Source organism: Ochotona curzoniae, unplaced genomic scaffold (assembly GCF_017591425.1).
Source record: "Ochotona curzoniae isolate NIBS_2020 unplaced genomic scaffold, NIBS_Ocur_1.0 contig_2723, whole genome shotgun sequence".
Lineage (NCBI taxonomy): Eukaryota > Metazoa > Chordata > Mammalia > Lagomorpha > Ochotonidae > Ochotona > Ochotona curzoniae.
This window is the reverse complement of record NW_024465573.1, coordinates 29,363,597-29,388,287: the sequence shown is the minus strand read 5'-3', so window position 1 is coordinate 29,388,287 and position 24,691 is coordinate 29,363,597. Positions and strand designations below refer to the sequence as shown.

General features: G+C 37.8%; 1 protein-coding gene across 2 annotated transcripts; it reads right to left on the bottom strand.

Moving 5' to 3' along the window:
- Positions 1–1,991: 1,991 nt before the first annotated feature.
- Positions 1,992–21,881, bottom strand: CHORDC1 (cysteine and histidine rich domain containing 1). 2 transcript variants are annotated; one of them, XM_040977150.1, is made up of 11 exons: positions 21,568–21,881; positions 18,647–18,696; positions 16,282–16,338; positions 14,587–14,744; positions 13,968–14,071; positions 12,753–12,811; positions 7,937–8,007; positions 7,240–7,345; positions 5,314–5,433; positions 4,842–4,904; positions 1,992–4,616 (listed from the first exon to the last, which is right to left on the bottom strand). In XM_040977150.1, exons 1-11 carry the CDS (start codon positions 21,629–21,631, stop codon positions 4,473–4,475), a joined length of 996 nt encoding a protein of 331 aa, XP_040833084.1. In that variant the 5' UTR covers positions 21,632–21,881; the 3' UTR covers positions 1,992–4,472. The 2 variants fall into 2 exon arrangements, with proteins under 2 accessions (XP_040833084.1, XP_040833085.1); XM_040977151.1 differs by lacking the exon at positions 16,282–16,338 and having other exon boundaries at positions 21,568–21,739.
- Between the last annotated feature and the right edge of the window lie 2,810 nt (positions 21,882–24,691).

The window sequence follows — 24,691 nt, the reverse complement described above, 5'->3', positions numbered from 1 at the left end:
TCACACAGGACCCACCTTCCTTTTGTTAAGATTTTATTTGAAAGACAGAGTTGCAGACAGAGAAGGATAGAAACTTATCCTTCACTTGTTGGTTTACTCCCCAATGGCTGCAACACCTGGAGCTGGGCGGGTCTGAAGGTAGGAACAGAGGCCTAAGGACTGGGACCTCACTGCTGCTTTCCCAAGCACATCAACAGGGAGATCCATTCGAAGTGGAGATCCTGGGATCAGCGCAATAGTGTATGGTTAAAGTCCTTGCCTTGCACGTGCTGGGATCCCATATGGGCGTTGGTTCTAATCCAGCTCTCTGCTTGTGGCCTGGGAAAGAAGTCAAGGACGGCCCAAAGCTTTGGGACCCTGCATCCATGTGGGAGACCCGGAAGAGCTCCTGACTTCGGACTGGCTCAGCTCTGGCCGTTGCAGCCACTTTGGGAGTGAACCATCATATGGAAGATCTTCTCTGTCTCACCTCCTCTCGGTATATTTACCTTTCCAATAAAAATAAATAAATCTTAAAAAAAAAAAAAATGGAGATCCTGGGATTCAAATTTGCATATACAGATAATCCCAGTAGCAAAACAGGTAGAGGTTTAGCTTGATAAGGCACCGTGGCCCATTTAGCTGGCATTTTGGAAAGTACCAGCAGATGAGACCCCTGCCTTTCAAATAAAATGAAAATAAACACAAATGTCTAAAGACACAAAAATAATTTGAACAGCAGTTAGTAAAAAAGGAATGCCAAATTAAACGATTTTGACAAATAATCCTTTTTAACTGATTGTTTGCTTTATTCATACACTGACTTACTGTTTGAATGTCCCTGAAGCTACATCTGGGCCAACATAAAGTCAGAAGCCTGCAAATCCAGCTGGGTGTTCACCATGTATTGGAGGACTCCAAAGACTAAAGGATGCCATCAGTGGGAAGCTGGTTCAGAAGCTGAAGGACTGGGACCCAAACCAAGTACTCTTTTGACAGTGGATTTCCCAAAAAGCACCTTGACCCACTGTACCAAACACCTGCCTTAAAACACAATCTTTAAGCAACATAGAAGTTCTACGCTGCCAGCTTTCTTTCATTTTAATGGACATGAAGTAGTTAGTCTATTAAACAGGAAAGCTAAAAATAAAATATTTTAATGAAAACACTAATTTGAAAAAACTTTACATTTAAAAGTCTGTAAAAGTTCAAAATCATGTACTAAGTGTATAGAAAACCTTCAGAAGCTGAATAATGCCAGAAGCAGACAGGTATATATGCATTTATAAAATACTGAACAGGTTATGTCACACCAAATGAACAAGTTACAAGACAATGGGGCAACAGATAAGCAGTCAGAAAAAAAAATCACAACTTCCCTCTTGTCAATTAAAATAAATGAAACTAACAAAAACAGGAGAGGGGGGCACCATGGTTTTATAGGTTTCCGATTCCGGAAACAGCATCCAGTTTGAATCTTGGCTGCTCCACTTCCAATCTGTCCCCAGATTATGGTTTGGAAAATAGAGTCTGATGGCACAATGGGGCCCAAGAACTCATGTGGGAGACCCAGAGGAAACTCTTAGAGCCTGGCTTCGATTGCCTCAGCTGGAGCCATTGTGGTCATCTGGGGAGTGAACCAATAGATGGAAGATGTCTCTCTCTCTGTTAACTCTACCTTTCAGAACGAAAAAATGAAACAGAAAGCAATGAAATCTTGGAAAGAAGGAAGGACAATTTATAATAACATCTAAAAATGAGCTGTTCTCAACTGCTTGTATTTTGGTACTAAGGCACTGGGAATCAAGATATTTTCAAAAGAGCACAAAGAAACATAAGATATGGTGTATCAGATCAAAATAATTCACGTTAGACAGTAACTTATTAAAGTGTACCTGGCTGTTGAAAATAAAGTTTCATAATACAGTTGCTTTGGTGGTACAGTGGTGAGCATAGCTGCCTTCCAGAATACATACCCCAAGAGCCTTAACATAGACACCAGATTTCATGAATGCACTTTCAAATGTTTACTTATTGTAGATTCATGCATTATACATAAATTTTCAGATAGAGGAATATCTTTTTCAAAAAGCAGATGGAAACGAAGTAATAACTCAAAGCTCCCTTAAAATATTTGCAAGAACTCTTCAATGTTCTCTTCATGGTTAAACAGCTGACTAAAGAAATCAAATATAAGAACTAATATGGTTATAGTTTTTGCCAATATATAACTACACCAAGAAGCGGTGTCATCATCCTGAAGACGCCTATTGATTCCAATTTATATTCCAATGGTTTACAAATTAATTTAAATAAAATAACAAATTAAATTAGGGCATGTTAAAGGTTTCTACAAGGAACAATGATAAAAATTTTAAATCTCTTCTAGTTAACAGTTATGCAGTATAAATTCCTTACACTTATGATTTAACACATAAGCAATATTAATCTAAAAAATTACACACTAATTGTTTTTACAAGTTGTCCATAAATCTGAAACTACAAAAAAATTTCTTAAACCTAATTTCCTCTGTGCTAGTCAATAAAAATAGGTTTTCAGGTTTCTCATGCTGGGACTAGTTACAATAATACATATCAAGCTTTGAATGCTCTGCTGTAGCAATTCGTTTAAATGCTAAGACGAAGCACGTTTCTAGAGAAAAAACTCAGTTAACAAGCATTTTTTTACTAACCATTTTTAAAGACAAATTGCTAAACAATACTCTAACTATCATTCTATCCATTTATCTATGAATCTAGATTCATTTTTATCTCGGCAACAAACTTAGAGATTTTTAGAAGCAGCAGCAAAACCAAACAAAACTGAATAAAAATGAAAAATCACTAATGAACCAGATATGTAAATATATCCAAAAAAAGTTTATGCCTTGCAACATAATTCATTTGCTTTAAACAACCATTCAACCACATATAACAAATAAGATACTATTGAGGGAAAACAGTCTCAAGAGGGAAGTCCTGATGAAGGTATATTAACCGTTAACCTCAAATCAAATCGTCATGCCCCCCCATCCCAAACAATAAGATGTCTACATAAATCTAGTCTCCAATTTAATTTTTATGAATGAAATTAAAAATTAAATACATATTTTAGTAGTAGACAATGTATTTAGTCTAATTTTTACCAGCCCCAAATTTTGGCATGTCAATTTTATGTTATCAAAGCTTATACGCTATATGAATTCCTTGTGACAGAGAGTAAATCTTTCATCAATTATATGCAATCTAATAGTTATTTGCTAAATGTACCACAATAATACCACTACTATGTTTATTAGCTAAAGAAGCATTTTTGTAGGAAAACACTCAAGGGGCTTGGGAAATAAACACCTTTTATTCCTAATATATGTGAGCCTAAGTAATACTCAAATGTCTTAAAATTCTACCAGTTTCAGCTTTCACTACATTTTCTTCTGGAGCTCTACACTGACAAAGTAGCCTGTCCTTCAGTAAAGCCAGTTAGTATAACTGATCTAATTCTGTGCTGTCTATATTTAATGCAAATAAAGATCATATGATCAACATTGTATCACTATTATTTTCAAGCTCTTCATGAAAGCCTCAAAATAAAAACTCCAAAGGAATTGAGCTACTTTATTTATTTAATATGTGATAGTTCTCAGGAAGCAATGCTCGTATACTGAGTTTTCTGACGCCCTAATGTTAAAACTTTACAGACACAGTGTTGGATCAGGTAGACCAGATGTATAACTCCTTCTTACACATAACTAAAGGTTGTAAGTGGGTACAGCTATAAAACAGGTACAATTTAGTGATAACACTATCCAAGCCAATGAATAATCAGGAAAAACATTTTTCACATTATTTAGCCATAAAATATAGAATTTAAACCAAATTGATAGCTCTATACTCTTAATTATATTTAGTCTTACATCATATTGCTTGACAAGTATAGATTCTAATTTTTCAGTTCCATTAACTGTAAACAAGTTCCAATTTATTAATCAATACTTACATTTCCCTTTACTTCACTATCTTAGGATTAGTCTTCTTACAAAAAAGTAACTCTCACATGCAAAAACAATCTCAGATTTCTCCCTTCTGAAAGGATATTCAAGTATTATAAGCACACAAATCTGTGAAAACTCATTAAAATTTTGATATTGTTTTGTTTTGCTAATTATGGGATACTAGACGAAAAAAAGTTCATTAATCTTTTTCAAATTATTAGAACATTATACTAAAAAACAATGCAAATATGCTTATGATCTATACTTTAGCTTCAAGTATAGGACATAGCTACAGTTCTATCACTATCCATAAGAGAAATGAGTAATCAGTCTTAAACAACTGAAAAGGAAGATGGGAGGCATAAAAATATAATAAACTGACTTTGGCTTTTAAAAACCTAATGTTGACCCTGAAATGCCAAGATTCAACAATAACAACAACAACATTACAGCAGCAAGCCATCACTTCACCACATTAATAAACTTCCCCCAACTCCCCACTCAATCTGTAGCATCTTTCTGCTTTTCAGGACTTTTGGTCACAGGTAGTTCAAGGCTTGCCCACTGCATAGGTTCAGCTTTTCTCATGATGATCTCAATCTTTGTTGCAGTCATAGTTACATAACTTCGCTTTACATCAATTACCTGTGATATACCAAAGAGAAACTTCATTTAATTAGTCTCAGAAGAAAGCACTATCCTTGCTATGCTAATATTTCCAAATCCAAATCACTACTGCCTTTTTCACATCATATTTACAATTTTTGCTAAAATATAATGCCAACTTATATGTTCCTTTCACTAAAGCCTACTAAAACCGTTTGGATAGTCATTTTTTTCATAAAAATTTGGTGAATTCACAATACTTACACCCCACAATTTCACATTTTGATGAAATTCCTTCTCTCTTTCAAATACAATGTGCACACTTAACTAGAAAAAAAGCACATAATGAAAATAGATTAACTCACCAAATTCATACTGAAGGCTTATATAGAGCACTTATTATAAGACATTCAAACAAATCAAACCATTTTAAGAAACTGCCAATATTAAACATTTCTATTGGAGAAAATTATTAACGAAAGAAAAAAATTAAAAAAATTACTTTGAAATTTCATTTTTTGAGAACTAAGCACATGACTTGGCGATTTTCCTAAACTATATTACTATTTATAGAATGCCTCAGGAAAAAGTATCATGCTGACATTTTCATTTAAAACATTTTTAATGAAACCAATTAAATTTGTATAGGAAAATCGTTCTTAAATCTTGAAAAACACAATATTAACAGAAAGAACAATGTGATAAAACACTTTTTACTTAAATTCCGTATACTTACTAATGTACTATTTGCTTCTACTCGACTAAGTTCTGGAAGTGAATTTTTAGCATATATTGAAATGGTAACTTCACCTCCCGTCTGATGCCAGTCGTGTCTACATGGAACAACTTTTTTACCCTGTAATTTAAGAAAAACTTTTTAGCCTACAAGTACCAAATAATTCACTTCTTTTAAGAAGTTGGTTCACATAACTGCGAAAAAATATCACCATGCACAACCTAAATATTTAAGTCATATAGGACAAAGAGCTAAAGTTCATACACAAAATACGCATATCATGATACAAAAAATCTTAGTTTTATGATTTGAGAACATTATTCTATTTTTAAAAGTCTGATCATTTGTTTCTTTCTACTACTGTTATTTAAAGACTTATTTTCCTCCTCTGTTAAAATGTAGAAAAAAGTGAGCTTTTTTGAAGCAATCTTTTTTTGCTATTACATAACTAATCAGTTAAGTCTCAGATGTGCTTGATAAAAAAGAACAATCTGGTCACAAAAGTCAGGAAACTGAGATTCTACTATTTTAAAAAGTAATGTTTATATTTTGGAAAAATGACACTGAACTGAAATCATATATTGTATTTTTGCTTTATCAGCTTAGATACTTCAGATTTGTCATTACATACATTACTACAACATCCATTAACATTTATATTCTGGACTTAATATTATACAAAATTTCACTTTTTCCAACTTTTAAATCTCAGAGAAAATACCTTTATACTAATAATTTTTTAAAAGAAGTTTTATGGTTTATGAGTTATTGTAACTTAGATGGGTATATTTATGAAACCCAATCACGTTATTAAAAAGCAACAACTGCAGAACATTCAAATGTTGAGTAAATTTCTAAATTTGAAAATTTTTAATTATAAGGCATATATTTATACATAAATATACACACAAACACACACTACAGAACTCACTAGTGTCAGTATAGCACAAAAGACTAACATATTTTAAATTAGTATCTAATAATCAAAAACTTCCTAACAATAAATCTTGGCTTTCTACAGTTTAATGACTTTTTGAGGAATTATTTGCACACTCAAGTTTATTTTAGAAAATTCATGCTTCTTTTCTCTTGATGGATTTCTCTGGAGACAGTAGAGGTATTCAAAATAATTCCACCTGAGCAAGTCAGCAATTCCTTTCTTGGCCACTGGATGGAAGCTTTGCATAGCTGGTAAACAATGAGTAAGTTTCAAGTACATAAGAAAGGAAATGAGAAGGCCTCAAATTTAACATACATGAAATACAACATGCATAATACACATGAAAATACATAAATAAAAAAAGTAATGTTTAAAAACAGAAAGTATGGGTTGTCCAGCACAGTGGCTCAATTAGCCTCTCCACCATGAAGCACCAACATCACCTGTGGGCGCCGGTTCATGTCCTGGCTGCTCAACTTCCCACCTACCTCCCTGGTTTGACTTGGTAAAGTGGTAGAGGATGGCCTAAGGTTTTATGACCCAGAAACTGCACAGGAGAGCCAGAAGAAACTGCTGGCTCTTGGTTTCAGATAAACTTAGCTCTGGCCGTTGGGCCCATCTGGGGAATCAACCAGTGTGTGGAAGAGCTTTCTCTTTATAAATCTGCCTTTCAATAAAAACAAATTTAAAAAAAAAAAAGAAGGCTAAAAGCTTGTGTAGGTAATGTTAGTGAGACAAAGATGCTTCAGTTTTGGCAGGTTTCAATACTTCACAAAATTCTACACAGCTGAACTTAACATAGATGGCTATTTTGCTCAAAAGGTAGAGCTCTGAGTGCTTTATTTAGGTTAATTTTACTTCATAGCCATGTCATAGCTTTTCTTTTCAGGGAGAACAATTTTTAAGGCAATAAGAGAATAATCTCAAGCCTTTTAAGAACGACTTAGAGGAACACAATGATATATCATTCTGAAAAGCTTACTCACATCATCCTTTTTAGTCCATATGTGTTTTCCTGTTGTGCAGCCCTCTTGGGCTAAGAATGTATTAAAGTCAGAGGTTTTTCTTCTACAGCAGCTCCAGTATTTCATCCTTGAAATTATAGATAGAATTCATAGATAAAACTTCACCATCAATTAAATAGAGAATTACAGTGATAAGTGATTTTCTTTTGAAAGCAAGAATATCAAAATTTTAACTAAGTCACTACAGTTAAAAATTGACATTTACCAGGAAGATTAATAATGTGAAGATGAGAATGATATTTATTATACTAGTCTCAAGATATTTAAAACAAAACAAAATTCAAAAATCAGTATTTGCTGATAGCAAACATTTGCTTCTTTGTGAGGTAATCATCAAGTGGTATGACTGGAGAATTTTAATTCTCATCTTTTAAAAGCCCAGTAAATGAGAACACCAAAAAAGTGAAAGATTAATGTCACATAACCCGTAGTATCTCCAAACAAGTAAAGCCAACTCTTCCTTGGGGAGAAAAAAGAAGAAAAACTCACAGGAAGCTAAAGGTGAATGTATAACTCCAGGTTTGAGTTCTGAACAATATGGAAACAGAGTGGAAGAATTTACAGCAGTATTGTGTGTCGATAAACCACCATATACTATGAGGGTTTACTTTTTTAAAACCCTTCCAGAAAGCATTTTTATTAGTCATGCAAAAGTTACCCTTCATGAAAAATAGGTACTCCAGAATGATATACACAGACTTCTTCCAGACTCTGTTGACCCTGGTATGTCTAAAAGAAAAAAAAAAGGAGGGGAAAAACATCACCTGCGTATCCCTCAATTACATCTTACATACAAGTATCTCTGTCACTACCAACTCTGAACAGTGTACAACACTCAGCAACAACTACCTAGAACACTCATAAATTCATTCCTGGCCACTTCAGAAAGCAATGACAAATTATTTCCTTTGGAATCTGGTTAACTTCCAGGTCCCTATGTGAAAAGCAAATAGAAGAGTAGGCAATAGAAAGTATCATGATACTTTCAGCATTTTGGGAACAAAGTTGCTTCCAAGCATTCAGGCGTGTGGCTCTCATCTGTCACTTAATAGGGAAATTTATTAAGCAACTCTGAAAATTCTACAGTGAGTTCTTATCCTTATGAATAAAAAACTTCAGCTGAAGATCTTTCAGTTGATTTATATATATATATAATAACTTGATTTTATTTGGCTATATATACAGTTGATTTTACAAGGTTTATAAGATCAAGATCACACTGCTATTTTAAAGTGAAAATTCTGTGTACGAACTTCTAAAAAGTTAAATGAAACATGAACAAAACCTGTAATAAATTTTCTCTTTGTGCAACTTGAAGTAAGGAATACAAAATTATGTGTATTTATTTATTTACGAGAGACAGATATTCCATTTGTTAGTTCATTCCTCCAAAGAGCCACAACTGTGGAAGCAGGATCAAGCATGATCAAGACGCAAGAACTCCATTTCTCTCATAGGTGGCCAAAACTCAACTGCTACAGCTACATCTGATACTTCCTAAACGCATTAGTAAGAAGCTGGCTTGCAAGTGGAGTAGCCAAGGACTGGAACTAGCATTGCAATATGGAACGCGGCTGTACCAATTCAATGTAACACAATGCCTGCAACAAAGCATTTACTTTTTAGAAGTTAAAATAAAAAGGTACATATATTTTAAGATATTACATAAGCACATACCTCTTAAATCTATTAAAATTCGATGCCATTTCCCTCTGAACCTAATCTTCCCATCTCCCAAAGCAAAATTTTCTTAGTTCTTTTCAATTCAGTTTTTCTTCTCCCTATGCTAGATGTAGTCTACCATAGAATTGAGTCAAGTTGATTTGAAATTATCTATCAATTTAATTTGTTAACTTTCCTCATGAACTAGCACATTTTAGGCAATCAGACTGTATTAAGTTTTCTACTACATTTCTCAGTCTTTAACTTCTCTCTTCTATTATCTAATTTCTATCATTATCTTTCTTATAATCCTTTAATTACATTTATATAATAATTTCTAGGTGGCATACAACATAAATGTGTCTCTCTGTAAGAAAACATTCATGGCCTTGGAGTAAGAAACATTTCTCAAACAGGACAGAAAAAGTACTGGTCACAAAGGGAAAGATGCACAAACTGGATCTCTCAAATTAAAGCGACTATTTATCAAAGCCATTCGTGGAGACAACGAAAAAGCATGTCTAGACAATGGATCTGTCGATCTATACAGAAGCTTCCTAAAAATTGGTAATAAAATGAAAAATCAGAGATAAACATTTTGAACCTTTCACAGAAGAAGATATGTAACTGTTAATAAACCTACAAAAGGGTTACTTCAACATCAGAAAAGTGTAAATTAAGATTGTTAACAAGACCACTTTTCACTCAACTAGAATGGCTAAAATATAAAAGAGTGACACTGCAAAGTGTTATCTAAGTGCAGGTTAACTCTAACAAGTATTATGTACAGCAATTCATCAAGTCACAATCATTTTGGAAAAATGTCAGAATATCTGTGAAAGGTGAATATATATGTTACTTCAAATAGTTCATGAAAAACAGAAAAAATAAATATTTCAGTGCAATAAAAAACATAGTTTTCATATTGTAAACTACACTCACAGGCTTTCTGAAGGAGCTCTATACATACTCTATGATCAGGCAACTTCACTACTAGTCATATATAAAATAATGGAAATGTGTATGAGTCCAAAAGTCAAGTGCAACACGGGTTACAGTACTATTATTAAAAAATTCGTATTTATAAATGTAACAGAATATAAAGATAAACTATTAGATTTAAACAATGCCATTATGTAACTACTACGAAAAACAACAAAACCAAGACTGCTTATAGGAAAGGTAAAACAAGCAAACGCACGGAACACATGTCCTAAAATTCCTTTCACATTAAATTACAAAACATGCATATTTCATCTTTAAATCTATGGTTACCTTCAGAGACACAGTATACAATAATGCGGATACGTTTTCTTTGTGAAAATCCCTGTTTCTACATATTTTAATACTGTACTTTAATGAAAAAAGTAAAAACCTTTAAATTGCCATCATAGTAATACTGAGGTCTAATTTCCAAGCACTATGAAGCCTTTCAGAATCTTTTACAAACTGAGACAGACTGACCCATTACGAAACCACACCTACAGGTTCCTTCTCCAGGTGTCCATGATGGCCAAGGCTAGGCAGACACAAAATCCCAGAACTCAATTTACACAATTTGGCCATAGCCCAAATTATTCAAGCCCTCACTCCTGCCTCAAAGTTCACATTAAGAGGAAACTGGAGTCAGGAATCCTTAAATACTGAATCTAGGCACTATAAAATGGGATGCTAGTACCTTAATAGACCAAACTCCTGCCCTTCTTGTACTGTTTAATCCCAATTCCACACCAGCACATTTTGTACCATTCCTGTTAACTATTTTGTTGACTAGTACTATAACCATTACTAAACATATCCTTTACCCTTTTGCTCATATTCAGAATGAAGCTCATCAGATTTTTCTTTGCTCTCTGGCACTATTTCACCATTTGCACAGTTTTCCGTACTTCAAGAATTAATCATGCTTTTACTTAACTACTTCTGCCTCTCTATTTTTATATAATCAGCTCTTTAATGACCAAGATGATCCAATATTTAAGATGGAAAAACACAAACTTGTTCTGATTTTCACTTTCTCAATTACTGGTGGCACAAATTCCTTAGATGCTTCAACCCTAAGTTCCCTTCATATTCAACCTAATACCAATTTCTGTCAAATACTTTCAAACTGTATCATATATTCTATGTGTATTTGCCATGTGCTGGGCACTGTTCCAAGGATTCAAGATTTAATACAGAATAAAATGAACAGAATTGTATCCTCATAAACTCAGCGAAAGTTAAATGGGACATATCTTAAGCAAAATAAACATAAGTCAGTAGGGGTGGATATTGTGTCCTAATAATCCCTTGAGACACCCACAGCCAATGTCACAGTGGCAATTCAAGTCCTGGATACTCCACTAACAAGCCGTCTTACTGCTATTGCACCTAGGACACAGTAGACTACAGCCCAGCTACGAGAGTTCCTGTCATCTACACGAGCGACCTGGACAGAGTTCCTGACTCTTGGGGCTTTGGTCCAGCCAGGCTGTTGAGGGCATATTGGCAAGTGAACCAGTGAATGGAAGATCTCTCTTCATTCTTTCATATAAGTAAACTTTATATATATGAAATGCACACATTCTCAATCCTAGAGGATGATAAGTACTATGAAGAAAAGAAACTGAGAAGAAATGTAATAAGAGATGGAATTTTATATTCACAAAAGTAAGAAAAGGCCTCAATAACACATGTCATTAAATCCCATATTTAACTACTTCTTAGCAAATTTCTATCTAATCTCGCTGGATGGTCTTCTAAAATAAAAGAAATCTGTTTCTGCTCAATTCTACTAGTATTCTATTCATAATACATTTACAAACGTATATTTGCCAGCTAAGAGCCAAATTTTTTTTCTCAAAATTTTTTTTCATTTTCAATTATTTGAAAGGCAGAATGACAGAAAGAGGGAGCAAATGAGGGAGAATAAAATCTTCCATTCACTGGTCCACTCCTCCAACGAACGTCAACAGCCACAGAGGATCCAGGCTAATGCCAAGAACAGGGACTCTACCTGGGTCTCCCATGAGTATGGCAGACTCAGTAGTCTGAGCTATCACCAGCCGCCAGCCAGGCACTTTAGCAGAACTTGAGGTTGGAAGCAGACACAGACAAAACTCTATTCCTCAAGCACTGTTATGGGCAGTAGACATCTTAAATGGAGGCTTCATCTGTTGAAACACAATGCCCATCAAAAAATCTTTACAAAATTCCCCCCAGAGTAGGTAATGACTTTTTATCATATCAAGAAAAAAAACTAATCCCTCAGCATGGATGAAGCAGACCTCACAATCTTGCCTATCTCTTTTACTGGCTACTTTGACTGGTCTCCAGCATATATTGCTCTGATTATTTTTTTTAAAATCCAAGCTCCCTCAATCATGCTGCTCCTTCTATAGCATTTTTTACTTTAGGCTTACATAACCCAGGGTATTTTTCTCCTAGACTTATGTAACTTGTCTACTGTACTATTCAGATTTTAGATTCAGTCACCCACTCAAAAAGAACATCATTGAAGATCATACATAAATAGCTACTAACCCAAACCCCTTCAGTTCATTACTGTCTTATCCTCTTCATATCTGAATTCATGATACTTAATTGCCCCACCAATGTGGAGCACATTACAAATGCTCATTCAATGACCAAATATTTATTCCCATATTTCTATTAGATTTGACACTCCTCAATTTGTGGTCATAATCCACAGCATACTGTCCAACAGAAAAATATTCAAATGTTTGCTGTTAAAGAAAAAAATCACTGAATTGTACTTGCTTTCTTAAAATATAAAATTTTACTTGTAATACAAGTTTTATAACATATACCTTTGAACAGCCTCCATTTTTACATGAGGTTCCTATCTTAATTTCATCGCCGTCTTCTTCTGAAACAAAGAAAAACTTAATTTTAAACCTTAAAACGTAGCTTCACTTCTACATCATTTTTAATGTTTCCATAAAAATATTATTATAAAAAAAGGTATTATCATTAGGTTTTGCATGTATTCTTTAAGTAATATGATGCATTTCTATTTTATAACTCTATGGTTTATCTACTATATTAACCTTGTAAAGGTGACTCATAAGAAGTACTTTCTTTTAAAAGAATCTTGTGCCTTCTGCTTCACTCTCCGCCTGGCAGCATCAGTGACAGCTGGGCCAGCTGATTCTAGGAGCCAGGTGTTCCATCCTGGAATCCCATAGGGGTAGCAGGGTTCCTTTCCTAGGTACATTAGCAGAAAGGTAGAATAGAAATCGAGTGGCTCAGATGCAAACCAGCACTCAAGCATGAAATGCTGGAAAGGTAGCTGGTAACCTGACCCAAAATACAATAATACCAGCCCCATGAAGAGGTACTTTTACCACCATGGTATCAAGTGTACGTCAAAGACTGAAGACGCTCAATGATCAAAGCAATTTACCTCACTGTTTAAAAATAATAAACCCCATGGCATTGTTGTAGGGCAGCATGTTAAGTGACTGCTTGTGAAGCCAGAACCCCATAAGAGCACCAGTTCACGTTGAGGCTGCTCCACTTCTGATCCCAGCGCCCACCTAATGCACCTAGGAAAGCACTGAAAGATGGCCAGAGTGGTTGTGATCCTGTACCCACATAGAGGACTTAGATGGAACTTCTGGCTTCAGCCTAGCCCAGCTGCAGCACTGTGGACATTAGAGGAGTGAACTCGTACACTGAAGATCCCTGTCTTTCCTCTCTCTATAACTCTGCTTCTCAAATACATCTTTAAGTGAACACAAATAATAAGCCACAGGAGAAAATATTTTCAATGAAAAGTTATCACTTTAAATAAAGACATAAGGAAATAAACTGATATTCCTTCTGTGGTATTAACTGACATTTTGAAAAAAAAATTAAATAAATTCCTACTGTAAAATATGTTACATAGGTACATAACTTACTGCTACATATTTAAAATAAGTAAATTCATGCTGTTTTTAATGACTATTTCGTTAGTCAGGAAAAAGTTACTATGAACAAAAAGCAAAAACAAAAAAGAAAAAAAACCCAGAAAATCTTACCTTTCTTCTCTTCCTCATTTCCTGATGATAATTTAAGCTTATCAAGTGCTTGTTTTAAGGAGGCAGATATTTTTAATTCCAAATTTGTCATTGGTTCATCTGGGCTGGAGAAGTTTTAAATTTCCATTATCATAATGCACCAAAACACTTCTTTGTATTTGAAATTAATCATTTTAAATAAAGCCTTTTCAGAAGATGTCAAATGCATTGTGAATCAAGTTACTTCCATGAAGAGTATCTTAGAAAAATGGTTATAATGTATTTACATCCCTGAACGAAAAAATGTCTTCATAATGAAACCAGAACATTCAGTTACTCATCAGGATACTTAAAAGGAAGAAAGACAAGCAAAAGATATGCCAGCATACAAAACAATGAAGAGCTCCCATACTCTTACAGCTCGTGTGTCTATACCCATAATGGCACAAAACAAAAATGCCTTACTGTCCACATGCCCTCAAGTTTATCAGGAACAAAAACTGAAGGTTTAGCTAAAATACAAATCAAATAGTCAAAAACTTGGCAGCCTCAACAGAAATACCATGCAAAATCATAAAAAGAAAAACTCAAACTGATACTATTTATGTGTGACAGAAAAACAAAGCTGAATAAAGTATACCTTGGTCTTTTTATTGCTTCCACTGGTTTAGGGGCTTGAATGATGTGCTCCTGAAATCTGGGTTTCAATTCAGACAGTTCTTTCTTCTCTGTAGTCTTGACTTCAGGCTTGACTGGCTCAGGTGGCTTCTCATTATTATGCCTACCTTTAGTACAGCCCTGTTAGTCAAAGGCATTTATTAGGAGTTATCCTGTCATCTATTTTAGATGTCATGATATAAACTCTTTCATTACATCAGTTTAAGAAAGTAAAAACTCCAAATTGCTTTTATTTGCAAACAAACTCTTACCTCTGAGGAAAACACTTTCAAAAAACCATAAACTTAACCATAAACTTCTTGTTAAGAGAAAATGAATTCAGGAGAACTTTACAAAGAATATTCCATAAATTATTTACATATGAACGTTTTCTAAGCAAAAGACTTGCTATATGATCCTGAACAAGACAATTGTTTTCAAGCTCAGTTTAACACTGTTGTCAACCTGATTCCTTCCTAATATTCTTTGAAGCATTAAATATCAGAAGAAACCTAAGAGAGGGGAGACCAGTATCCTTGCAGAGAGTGTAAAGCTGCCAGCCCAGGGCTGGTGTGGTGATGTAGAATACTAATCCTGCATCTATAAGCACCAGCATTCCATATAGGTACCAATTTGTATCCTGGCTGCTCCACTTCAGATCTAGCTCTCTGCTTATGGCCTGGGAAAGCAGAAGATGACTCAAGGCCTTTGGGCTCTACCCTCATGCAGGAAGCAGGGAAAAAGCTCCTGGTTCTCATCTTCAAGATCAGCTCAGCTCTGGCTGTTGGGACCATCTGGTGAGATGGAATACTGTTCTCTAATTTATATAAAGTTGCCATCTGAGATGCCAATATCCCATGTGGCTGCTCGTTTGAGTCTGGCTACTCCATTTCTGACCCGGCTCCAGGTTAATGTGCTTGGGAAACGGGGGAGGACGGCCCAAGCACTTCGGCCTGTTATACTGATGGACACCTGGAGGAAGTTCCTGGTTTCAGCTTGGCTCCCTTCTGCATGTGTGACCATCTGGGGAGTAAGCCATAGATCGACCATCTTTTTCTCTTTTTAACTCTTTAAAATAAATAAATCTTACAGGGGAAAAACCTAAAATAACAAATGAGGCATTAACATCCTAAAACCTTTATCTCTAAAAGCATGCTTGTTTTAAAAATATATTTACAGGCTTGGCAGATGAAATGAACTCCTTCTAAAAAGTAAGTTGCTGATAGTTGACAGGAAAAATCAATAGATACCAGATATCAGAAGTCCCTAATCTGAAGATTTCTGCACAATGCATTTATAGAGAGATACTCAAGAAAACGTAGTACTTGGGCCCGGCAGCATGGCCTAGCGGCTAAAGTCCTCGCCTTGAACGCCCGGGATCCCATATGGGTGCTAGTTCTAATCCCAGCAGCTCCACTTCCCATCCAGCTCCCTGCTTGTGGCCTGGGAAAGCAGTCGAGGATGGCCCAAAGCTTTGGGACCCTGCACCCGCGTGGGAGACCCGGAAGAAGTTCCTGGATCCTGGCTTCGGATCGGGCCAGCACCGGCCATTGCGACCACTTGGAGAGTGAATCATCAGAAGGAAGTCCTGCCTCTCTGTCTCTCCTCCTCTCTGTATATCTGACGTTCCAATAAATAAATAAATCTTAAAAAAAAAAAAGGAAAAAATAGTACTTACTACAATGCTTAAGAAATCAGAAAAATCAGTTGTCCTTCTCTTACAGCAAGACCAACCCTATAAAACAAAAGAGGAAAAAAACCCAAACTTTACCAAAGTAACTCAACAGTCAACATTATTTTCAGAACACAGTTAACACGGCAGCCAAAGCATTAGGCCTTTGGAGGGGAAATGATCTTTTCAGTGAGAAGTGTAAAAGAGAAATCACAAAATATCAAGTAGTTCAACAAAAAATTGTTTTAACTGAACACGTCTGGCTCCAAATGTACCACTGACAACAGTGACACAAAAAATACAGCACTTTAGAAACATAAGAGGCCGTTAGATTTGAATGAGGCACAAATTAAGCACATTTCAAACTTGGCCTTCTTGTTTCCCGATATGCTGCATAAAAATCTGGTAGTGATTTTTTCACATCTACCTTCAAGTTTGTATTTTTAAGCAAATCTTTATCCTAGAATTCAAATTTTCCCTTCTTTTATAATTTAAGTTTTCTATACTTTAATGCTGATTAATATATAGATGAACCACAACTTTGAACACAGCCATCCAAACAGCACAGATAACACAGTCATCAGAAAAGTCCATATGACTAAAATCTTTACTTTCTTAATTGTATATACAGAATTATCAAAAATAACATATATGTAAGATACATATACACACAGGTGAGCTGTTCCCAAATACCAATCTATTCTATGATGGTGTTAGGTAAAAAAGAGAAAAAAAGGATAAATCTAAGTATGTGAGCATAAGGTTAACTTTCCTTGAGAAGCACTGTCCTTTTCTCTGAACATGTCCTCTTCCAATACAAAAAATTTTCTTTCAAAATTGGCATAATATTTATCTAATTGCTTCAGGGTCAAATAAGAGGCTAGTGACCTTATGCTGATGTACATACTTTCTCTGAAATTTACTGGGCTACAAAATGTAATAGTCCAGGAAAGTCTACATACTCAAGAAACGTACTTAGAGACAATAATAAGTAGAACACACAGTAAAGAAACAAGAAAATTAAAATGAAGTTACTAAGATTTAGGATGATAAAGAGTAAGATAGCAAAAAAAAAAAGTCTTGGATGAAATATTTAGAAAGTCAGTGGTATCCAAGTTGACAGGCAGACTATTTTTGGAATAAGAATTAGTTCACTTTGGAAACTGGCTTGAGGCTTCCAACAAGACACATAAATGGAAAACACATTGTAACAGTCATTGGCACAGAGGTGAAATTTCAAGAAATAACTGAATGAACTCAATGAGACAAATTAGCAACCCAATTTCTGAGAACTAAGTGATCTAATGACAGAAGAAAATAAGGGAAAGAGGAGTTATCAATGAGGAAAATATCCAGAAAAAATGATAGCTTAGCAAAGCCACAATTTCCAGAAGAAGAAGAAAAATATTCAGATGGGCTTCAAAGTTTCAAACCCATCAAGGCAGGGGAAAAAAGATTTAAAAATAAGGGGAGGAGCCAAGCAGCACCTGCCCTACTGAATGTTCTGTATTCCATAAACTTGTCAGCTGTTACACAACTTTGTTTAGCCTTGTTTGTACAAGAGTGAAATACCAAAAGTCCAACCACCCTCTGAAAGATACAATTAGAAACCCAAAGGGCATTATAATATGTAAGCATGTAAGGCTATCTTTGCTCCTGAGAACAATAGTGGTAGTACACACCTAAAAGCAAGACAGCCTGACTGTAACTTTTTTTTTTTTTTGGAAGCATACAAAGGAAACCCCTCAAATATACCACAGCATCATGAATTTTAAAGAGACCATTACTGCAACCCTGGCTAAACAGCATTCTATTATTTTTCTAATTCTCTAGAACATCAAGGAAATACAGGTAGAAATCCTGGAACATCTCTTTTATCAGTAAAGTTATTATTACATGTCTGACCCAGAACACTACTGTGAAATATTTACAATAATCTAAAATTCATTGCTGGTCTTAGGTGCCAGAGGTGGCAGAAAAAATTGAGAAACAACGTAACTGCTCTACTTTCCTTCAAAATCAGGAAAGTGAAGAAAGGGATGTAGCAAGTAACATAAGTTTACACTGGAAACAAGATTATTATCTATTGCCTTCTTTTGCTTAACCATATCCTATACTTACCATGCCATGATACATTTAAGTATCAGAATGTTAAACTTGTAGCTAGTATTGGGGGATACTACTGTAGCAACACAGGAAAAAGTGGCAGTTAGGAACTGGGGAGGTAAGGGAAGTAGGGGACGAACCCTTAGACCTACAAAACTGGATTGTGGAAAACATTACACAAGTCACAAAAAAAGATGTATTTAACATTATATCTCTAAATGTGACATATAGATACAATGAAACTAAAAATATACCTAGATCCTACCTTCAGTGCATCATGAAAGACGGGAACACCTGGGTGGTATGTACACGCATCTGGTCCAAAAAACAAAGAAAAAATAAACATTAAAATAACAGCTACAAGTTCCTTTTTTTTTTTTTTTTTTAAGAATTTAATTATTTCACCTGAAAGGCAGAATTACTCAGAGATCCCTTCTGTCTGCCGGTTAACTTGTTAAATGGTTTCTGCGCCAGTGCTGTGAACCAAGAGCTTCTTCCACATCTTCCACACAGGTGCAGGCACCCAGTGACTTGGGCCATCCTCCACTGCCTTCCCATGTCATTAGTAGGGAGCTGGGTCAGAAGTGGAGCACCTGGGACAAGAACTGGACCCATATGGGATGCTGGTGTCCCAAAGCAAAGGTTTAGCTTGCTACACTACCGACAGGGTCAATTTCTAGGTACAGATCTCATCAGCAGAGGTTAAAGCTACGCAGCGTATTTACAGGCTGTCACTGAGGTCATTCTGTACTTCTGCCCTCCCTGTGGAGCTATGCTATCAGTCGTAAGGAAAAATGCATGTGTTAAAATTTACACAGTGGGTATTTTATTTTAAAAAATTAGATAACAGAAACAGTTATTCCACACTACATACCATGAGCTTAGAGGAAAAAGGTCAGCTCTTTTTTTCTGGACTCTGCTTACAAGGTTACCTCACTACACTGTCTGATTTGTTTTCAACTGTCTACAGCTTCTGCGTCCTGGCACTGCCTTAAAGCGAGTAATTCCTAGTACCCAGAGGAACTTTTCCATAGCACTCTAATAACTAGTATGCTTCCTTTAGTAACCATTTGTTACACAAATGGTGTTTAGTCAACACTCTTAAGTGTTGAGTGTTTTCCCGGTACAGTAACTAAAAACACAGATTAAGAAGAGCCTCTTTAATAGCCGAGTGTGATTAAATGCTAACAAACAAAGTTGTAAATAAATTGTGTAAAAACACAATAAAACCCAGAGTGAACAGAGATGGAGAACAGATACAGTATTTGCAAACTGCAGACATAATAATATACAGTCAGAAACATAAAATAAGGGGCCAGTGTTGTGGCTCAACAGGCTAATCCTCTACCTCCAAGCAACAGGATCCTATATGGGTGCTGCTTCATGTCCTGGCTGGGCTGCTTCACTTCTCATTCACTGCTCTGCTTATGACTTGAAAAAGCAGTAGAGGATGGCCCAAAGCCTTGTTGTTCCTGACTCCTGATGAACTCAGCTCTGTTGCTATGGCCATTTGGGGAGTGAACCAGTGGACAGAAGATCTTTCTGTATCTCCTTGTCTTTATAGAGCTACGTTTCCAATTAAAATAAATCTTTATGAAAAGCATAAAGTGTATAATGTCAGTTTAGGTAACTTCTTGCATTTTATAAAGCTTTTCTCTAGCCAGGCCCACAGTTTGCTATTATTGCCTACTCTCTGTATATTCATTTTATTCAGTCATCCAGCCAGTTTACTAAAAGTCTCTCATTTTGTTAAAAAAGAAACTTGCAGCACCCTTCTAAGAGTCCTGTGCTGCATCTGGTATTGCTTACCAACATTCCTTAAGACTGTTCTTCTTAAGTTCTCCTGGCTGCACTCATCTTTCCTAGATCCTTCATCATTTAACACACTGGCACAACGCTTCCCACAAAACGCTCCATCTCCCTTGAATTATGGGCAGGTTCCCAATTCCTCGAACAAATGTGTCACACACCCAAGCATCAATCTTCCCCTACATCTGATATTAAGTGAGATTATGTACAGGTATAAATGCAGTACATTTTTGCATAGGTTATCACCATCAGATTGCTTTAAAGTCTTCATGTGTTGATATTAGAATCCACTGAATCTTCAGTTTCAGTTAGTGACGTTGAGTACTAACAGTTATGTCAATTTAGTAGCTAACTGGACACACTAGATTGACATTTTCTCTTCTGCTTCCTTAAAATCTTGCATCAGTGATTCTATTACTTTTGAACATCTCACCAATTCACAAATATTCAAATTATCACAGAGGTGAAAAGGACTCAACAATCAATATTTAATTGCACGACTCCGAGGTCATGCTCACGAAAAACTGCGCATTTCTTCTAAGCAGGCCTGACGTTGCCAGCTTCAGGGCGCCGCTGTGAGCTTGGCAGGAGACTAGAAAGTGACACAACAAGCTCCTGGTCTACCACGCATAAGCAACAAAAGCTGGCAAGATTTGAAAAAGCGGCCTCATTTCTCACCATAGGAAATCACCCCTCTGAAAACCAATCAACATTTGAATTCACTGCTGCTTTCCCCCAAGGTTCACGTAGCATGCTTTCACTTAGCGTCCTTAACTGTACTTACCTGTCTCAAAGGACACTTGCTCACCTGGAGAAGACCTCAACAACAGATAACAAAATCAAAGATAAAAGGGCTGGAGGCATCCAAACCGCTTAAACATACACAGTAACTTGTTTCCTGCCCAAGAAACCCTGGCTCAGAAACAAAGTCCCTTTGCTAACAGCAAGGTTCACGGCTCTCCACAAACTTCTCTAAGGAAACAACTTAAAAAGCTTGGTTCACTCGCGGGCCCTTCCTCCTGGCCTCTGCACACCGCAGAGGTCTAGCCTACTATCTCCTGGGGAACCGCAGAGCGAGCTCAGGGCTGTCTCGCTAGTTTCTGCTTCCCCCCGGAGATCTAGGGGACTGGGGCCAAGGGTTTCCTTCCAAATCTCAGAAGAATAAGGGGTTGGGGACGGGGGTGGTGGAGGGGGTTGGAACCACGTGGGTCCAGGGGACGCAGAGAGGCGGCCCAGCCAAAGCAGGCCCGGGACGGAGGGGTGCTGAGCCGGGGCACCCGCGGGACCCCAGGCGTCCTGCAGCCCATATAGGGCCTCCTTCCCAGGGAGGAGGAGGAGGTGGCAGGTAGAGGGGCGCCTGCCGACGGTTTCTCTTACCATCGGAATTGGTCTCGGGATCGAAGCGCTGGCCGCAGCCCCGGTTGTAGCACAGCAAGGCCATATTCCTTTCTCAGTGCTGCAGGCGAAACCCAAACGCCGGGAACTGCAAAGGAGTGCCTCTGCAACCCTCAGGTCAGCAGAACCGGCTCCACGACTAGGGCGGCTGCCGGCTTCCGGAAACGGCCGGTTCCGCTTCAGGAACCTTCGCGAATTTTCCGGTCGCGCAGGCGCAGAAGAGATGGAAGGAGGCGGAGAAGGAGGAGGAAGTGGCTAGAGGCCGGCGTTCATAGGGCGGGCCTAGGGGTCGGGCTCTGGCTGCGGGCCGCGCGTTGGGAGACGGCGCCCTGGCGTTTGTAGGTGAGGCACTTAAAGAGCGGAGAGTAAAGGTACTGACCGACCGCCGTACCCGGCTACACTGAGCAAGCTCCCCCGGGCATGGGTGTCTCGCTAGCCAAGTGGCTGGGTGCCCCGTGTTGCCCCGCGGCCCTGCATCCTTGTCTCTCTTTGGAGCGCTTTAAAGCGCGCGTTCTCCGAGTCCCTGTGTCCCTAGCGGCACTGGAGAAAGTTAAGAATCGGGTTGTTTGCATTTCTGCGCGGAACGCAGAGCCTTAGTGCCTGAGGGGAGGCTAGGTGGCCGAGTCTCCCCCTGTGTTTTGCTTGGTTTAGCCAGAAGGCCGAGAGGCGAGTCGAGCTTACTGAACAATTTCCATAACTGAACAGTCGTGGTTAAATCACATTAAACATGTAAAATACTCCTCTGGATATAGTAGGGCCTTGGATATCGGACTAAAGAATATTTTGGGGTACATATGGTTCTATTCGCCCTAAAAGCCTGGATTCGTAGTTAGTATTTCATGTTAACTTCTCTAAAACCAACTTTTTGGTACTTATTTCCCATCCTGGGACGTCCGGTAAAAATTGCGTACGGTGCAGCAAAACAGAATAGGGGCAAGTACTTAAGCCTCCATAATCAGTGTGGGAGACTCAGCTGGCATTCCTGGCTTTCCTTGTCTTTGGCCTCACTTATGCTTAGCTCTCTGCGTTGTTCTGTTTTTCAAATAAATAAAATAAGTCAATAGGCATTAAAAAAATCAACAATAATTCCACCACCCAGTAGTAAATATTAGATTGTTAAAGTAACTTTTTGGCTAATTTCCAGTGCTTCCTTCAGCTTGTACTCATGTTTACGTAGATACAAATGTTTAGAAAGGAAAAATTGTTTACAAGACTATGAATCTTTTCCAAATACTTTAATAAACGAGTCACTGTTATGCTTACCAAATAATAATAATAAGACTATAGGATTACTTCATCCCGTTCCCATCTCCACTTGCAGTTCCTTTCCGACACTGGTGTCAACTACCGCCAAATGTTTGAGAAATTTTCCTGCAGTTGCATGTACAATATAAACCTAAAATCTAGCATCCCTTCCTATCCTGGATACATACATATCAAAAGATGCTTTGACCATCTTACTAACTAGTTAAAATACATGAAAACTGTTAGGTGACAACCGCCGACCACCAGCCTGCTGGTGGAATAATATCCGCAAGTTATCCATAGTTGAAACAGAGGCTTTATTGGCCCGCCTTTATGCAGAGCAGAAGGAAGATGGAGGTGAAAAGGACAGCTGAGATATACGTCTGGGAGTTTTATACTCCTCTAGACACGTGGACTGGCAAAGGGGCTGTCTATGCCCCAATTATGTAAGGAATGTCCGTTCAGGTGTGCCATTCATCGGCTGGAATCCCACCACACTGGTGCCATAACTGGCTCTTGGGAATGCTTATACTGAGCCCCAATATCCTGGCCTTTTGTTGTATGGAATTAATGGGGAGGCTTAGGCAGGAACATGTGTGAAAACTGGTTAAGATTATCTAGTGAGGCCTTGAGAAACAGACAGGAGGTATAGTCTGGCCTGCTTCTAATTCTATATTCTTTCCCTCCCTCTGTTCATGGGGACTCTGGCTGCTAGCAGGAGCTAAGTAAGGGCTTATGGTAAGGCCAGAGCTCCAGTAGACAGTGGCCTTCAAGGTTACAGTGCCAGCTAGTAAAAACTGTTTCTAAGGTCTTGCACACATGGACACTGGAGTTTCAAGTCTAGATGCACCCAGGAAAGTTCTACTGTTACCCAAACCCAAAAGTTGGCCAGGTGTATGTAAGGTCCAGGACCATCTATCTCTTCACGTGGGGTACTGGAAGAGACATCATAAAGGAAGTGTGAAACTGGGGAGACATCCCATTGACTCCCATTACCTGGCTAGACAGAAGAGAGCTGGCCTGAAAGGGAGGCTTGGTACAGAACAGGTGGTGTCTCTGGATGGAATATACAGCTTTTCCTGTGATGTTGCTGACCCCAGGCCATCCCTCCATAGTGACGGATGCTTTGGGAGCAGGGCCGAGTGAAGGGCTTTCTAGGTGTGGCCCACCATGGTTCTGACCCAGGAATACTTGGACTCCCAGGGCAGTTCCATTTCTAATGGCCAGGCTCTTGGCAGAGCTAACAAGTTTCTTTGAAAGCCACTTCTATCAGTGGCAGCTGGTTGCCTGATCTTTTGGCTTTCCCTATTGCAAGCAGGTGCTACTTGAGGGTAGACTAGGCTTGCTGGGTCTCCTGGAGAATAGGTTACTGTATAAAGCCGCATTAATGAGCCTCCTGCTGCCTAGCTCACTGCTCTTCCTCTGGGCCCTGATTAAAGTGGGCCACAGAGGCAGCCTTGGGATGTCAGCTAAAGGGATGCTCAATTCTATCCCTGAATTCCTTAATGGACTGATCTAGGAATTTGTAGTTACAGGCATAGTCCTAACAGTTTTAAGGTAATGCCTATGAGAAGATAATTAGGCTTCTTGGTCTGACAAATTAGCCATCCCTTTAAGGTCTGGAGGCCAAACTGTGCAGCCTGAGTCCCTCAGTGTCAGCGAGAGAGAGAAAGAAGAGTGAAGAAAGCAGCTGCAGCTGCAGCAGCAGGGAAACGGGCATTATTGGGGTTAAGTCAGAAGAACCCAAAAAGGGAGAGCAGGTTAGGCAGCTGGTGAAAATGGAGAAAGACAAGATGGCAGATAGGATGCTGCCATGTGAAAAAAGGCAAGATGGTGGGCAGGGTTCCGTCAGGTGGAGGAG

Excerpts from the sequence above, each read along its gene's own strand:
- CHORDC1 (XM_040977150.1), bottom strand. The coding sequence starts at position 21,631 with ATGGCCTTGCTGTGCTACAACCGGGGCTGCGGCCAGCGCTTCGATCCC. Across the intron at positions 5,434-7,239 it reads TATGGACTAAAAAGGATGAT|GGTAAAAAAGTTGTTCCATG; the intron begins GTGAGTAAGCTT and ends CTTAAATTACAG. Across the intron at positions 4,905-5,313 it reads TAGAAGCAAATAGTACATTA|TTAAGTGTGCACATTGTATT; the intron begins GTAAGTATACGG and ends CTTTTTTTCTAG.